Source organism: Eschrichtius robustus, chromosome 11, assembly GCF_028021215.1.
Source record: "Eschrichtius robustus isolate mEscRob2 chromosome 11, mEscRob2.pri, whole genome shotgun sequence".
Classification (NCBI taxonomy): domain Eukaryota; kingdom Metazoa; phylum Chordata; class Mammalia; order Artiodactyla; family Eschrichtiidae; genus Eschrichtius; species Eschrichtius robustus.
In genome coordinates, this window is record NC_090834.1 from 95,855,947 (window position 1) to 95,859,520 (window position 3,574).

The window sequence follows — 3,574 nt, forward strand, 5'->3', positions numbered from 1 at the left end:
AAAAGAAAGCAGGATTGAATGCAGGGAGAAGTCAGGCTGCAATGCAGTATCAATTAAGGCCTCAGACAACCCTACAGGGAGCTCTGAACCTAGGGTAGTCCTTCAGGGTTGTCACAAGTTAGGGTGAGGGGTCCAGCTGTATATCACTGAGACCATCAGTGATTGGAAATGGGATACCCTGCAAAATGGGGTTAGTCAACCTTCCTAACCTGATAACTGAAAGTTGTCAGCCCACAACCTGATCAGTAGTTGGGTAACTATATCAGTCCTAAAAGAGAGATCCATGCAGCACAACACAGACTCCATCAAAGCTGATCCCTGATGACATTTGAATTCACTTACATCATATCACTTCAAGGCTCTGGGTGGGCCTCTTCTGCTGGAAGAAACTCACAAGTGGGAGATTAGTAGGATGCACTGCAGCCCCTGCTGCTATAACTGGGTCTTGAAGCTACAACTGATTATCATTATCTTCATCCAATACTATCCATTCTAGATTCCCTTCACTGTCAGCTAGCATCACTGTGGGTCTTGGTGGTTCACCATGTGGAATGAACAAGACCCTCATCCCTGAGAAGTCTGTACTTCTGCTTCCCATGTCATTTGAAAGCACTGACCACTAAACTTATCCATGTATCATCAAAATTGGACAAGAGAGAACTAAGAGATATCCAAGTGGATAATTTGGATGCCTAACATATTTCTTCCTGCTCCCATTGTGTGACAACAGCCCTACCTCCTCCTCATGATCCAGGTCAATTACCCCTACCAAGATTGTGAATTTTATTCCTCCCTGTTGATCCCTTGGCAGGAGGAGCCCACAATGCCGGTCTTAGCTCAAAGTTAAATGGATCTCTTGCTGATTGCCTGGGGGAAGCATTGCCCTCTCTGGAGACCATAACTTCCAATCTAGAAGAGCACAGAATTAAGGGGATTTGAGTGACCACAAATTCCCCAAGTAGAACATTGGAAATAATGAAAAGTGCAGTCCTTCTTGCCCATATCTATTATTTCTCAGACCAATATTTTCTATCCATTGGAGACAGCATCATATGATGGATGTGGATATAAGGTACATGCGATGTCCTAGAGCAGGGGTCCCCAACCCCTGGGCCGCAGACCAGTACCAGTTGCGCAGCAGGAAGTAAGCGGTGGGCAAGCCATGGAAGCTTCATCTGCTGCTCCCCCTCGCTCCCCTTTGCTCACATTACTGCCTGAACTGTTCCCCTCTCCCTCCCCGTCTGTGGAAAAATTGTCTTCCACAAAATCGGTCCCTGGTGCCAAAAAGGTTGCGGACTGCTGTCTTAGAGGATGACACCCCATCTTCACAGGATATTGTCTCCAAGTTGGTGCCCTGGCTGTGCCTTTAACAACGCAGTATCTTGCTGTATTAGGCCAACAGCTTCTGGGTGCTGTGGTATATGAGAGGACAAGTGGATTCTATAGACATATATAAACTTTCACACTGCCTTTGCCATAAAGTGGGTCTCTTGATCCTCTATGACATTACGTTGTTGATACGTAAAATATTCTATAAGACCTTAGATAGCAGTTCTGGCAAACAAATGGACTGACTCCAGTCATTCCAAAAATGCAGTCTGACTGACACCTAAACCCATGCTCTTAGATAGATACCATGCTATGTTTATTCCCTCACGATTCAGATAAAAGCAGAGGGCCTAAGATTATACCCAAACAAAGGAGATGAAGTTGAAACCTTGAGAAATATACAGCAAAACAAGGAGCTCACTTTAATTCTAAACACAAAGATAGAGATGGGAAGACAGTAGTTTTCATCCCATTCCCATATACACCTATGAATAAACACAGGTAATATTTACTGAGAGCTTACTCTGTGCCAGTCATTGTTCTAAGTACTTGGCTTTAATTAACTCTTTGAAACTTCTCAACAAACGTATGGCTGTCCCACTTTAGTGCTAAGCACACTGAGGCACAGAGAGACTAACACACTCCTTTCTTCCGCTAGTAAGAGATGAATCCTGCGTTCTAAACTGTGTGGTCTGGCTTCAGGGTTTTGACACTTAAATGCTACACTATATCACTTCTAAAAACAGGAAAGAGGGAAAGAAAGACCCAGGGTGCCGTTTTTTTGTTTGTTTGTTTTTTGACTGGGAAAATAAATTATTTTGTTTGGGGCCGTGGGCAGTGGTCCAGTCTTAGAACTTCTGGAATGCTTCTTGGTGCCATCATCCTTGTTGACCTTGAGCATGTTGAAGTGCACCATCTTGCTCAGGGGCCGGCACTCGCCCACTGTGACACTGTTGCTGATTCGGACATCCCTGAAGCAGGGGGAAAGGTGCACGGACATGTTTTTGTGGTGCTTCTAGAAGCGGTTGTACTTTCAGATGTAGTGGAGGTAGTCTTGGTGGATGACAACGGTCCTCTGCATCTTCATCTTGGTCACCACGCCAGACTGGATCCACCCTCGGATGGAGACATTACCAGTAAAAGGGCATTTCTTGGCAATGTAGGCGCCCTCCATGGTCTCCTTTGGCGTCTTGAAGCCCAGACCAATGTTCTTGTAGTATAATGGGAGCTTCTCCTTGCCAGTTTCTCCAAGCAGGACCCTCTTCTTATTTTGAAAGTTGGTCAGTTGCTTTTGGTAGGCACGCTCAGTCTGAATGTCTGCCATCTTCCCAGCTGCCTGAAAAAAAACCAGGGTGCCTTTTTTTTTTTTACAAACTTCCCTAACCATTCAATATCCTTACTGCTCACCAGTCAGTCATATAAACCTCCAGTACCAGCCTATATGGGAGAAGAAGAAGAAAGGGTGTGTTTCTAGTAAAGTGACAAGGATATCATACTTGGATTTGAGCATTGTGTCAGCCAGTTCTGGCTGGGAGACCACAGAAACTCTTAGCCCTTTGGGCTTCAGTTTCCTCTGAAGTAGGATTAGATGCTTTCTCAGGTTCTTGGCTATTTCATAACCAAGAAATAATTATCATACTGGATTATGTTGAACTACCTTGAATTTGGGAGAATGGGTTCACTTTTCCACATAAATGGAACCTCCGCTGCTTACATGAGAATGTCTTTACCATCACAGCTTATCTGGAGAAAACATCAAGGTGAATCTTTTAACCTTGAGCTCTAACAGTACTTGTTTGAGTGAAAAGGTACAACCTTATCCGAGAAGCTAAAACCTGGTGACAAAGGGGCAATCAGCTTGAATCACAGTGAAGGGACATTCCTCATTTCAAAGCTGAACCAAAGTGCTATGCTCTGTGACAAGCAGGTGAACTCTCAGAGGCCCTGAAAAATTGGTGAATCCATCAGCATGGGGAATCGGCTATCCTGATTGCAAATCAATGACTCATTCTGGCACCCCCTTGACAGCTGCTGATTTGTTTCCTTAAGACAACTCTTTAATTAGAGAAAGATATGTAGGTATGAGGTGCATGGTTTCACATGAAGAGAGCAAACAGAATGAAATCTAGGATAAGAGAGCTCCGCCAATACGCTGAAGCAAACAAGCCATCTCTGCAAAAATAACCACCTCTCTTTCTTCTTTCACAACACAGACACTTTGTTATTGGTAAGATTATCTAAAGTT

At 44.2% G+C, this 3,574-nt stretch overlaps 1 protein-coding gene across 1 annotated transcript; it reads right to left on the reverse strand.

Annotated features, from left to right (window-relative positions):
- Nucleotides 1-2,065: 2,065 nt before the first annotated feature.
- On the reverse strand, nt 2,066-2,653 carry LOC137772256 (small ribosomal subunit protein uS17-like). Its single transcript, XM_068556117.1, is given in 1 exon segment — nt 2,066-2,653. A coding segment is annotated over 1 exon segment (588 nt).
- Between the last annotated feature and the right edge of the window lie 921 nt (nt 2,654-3,574).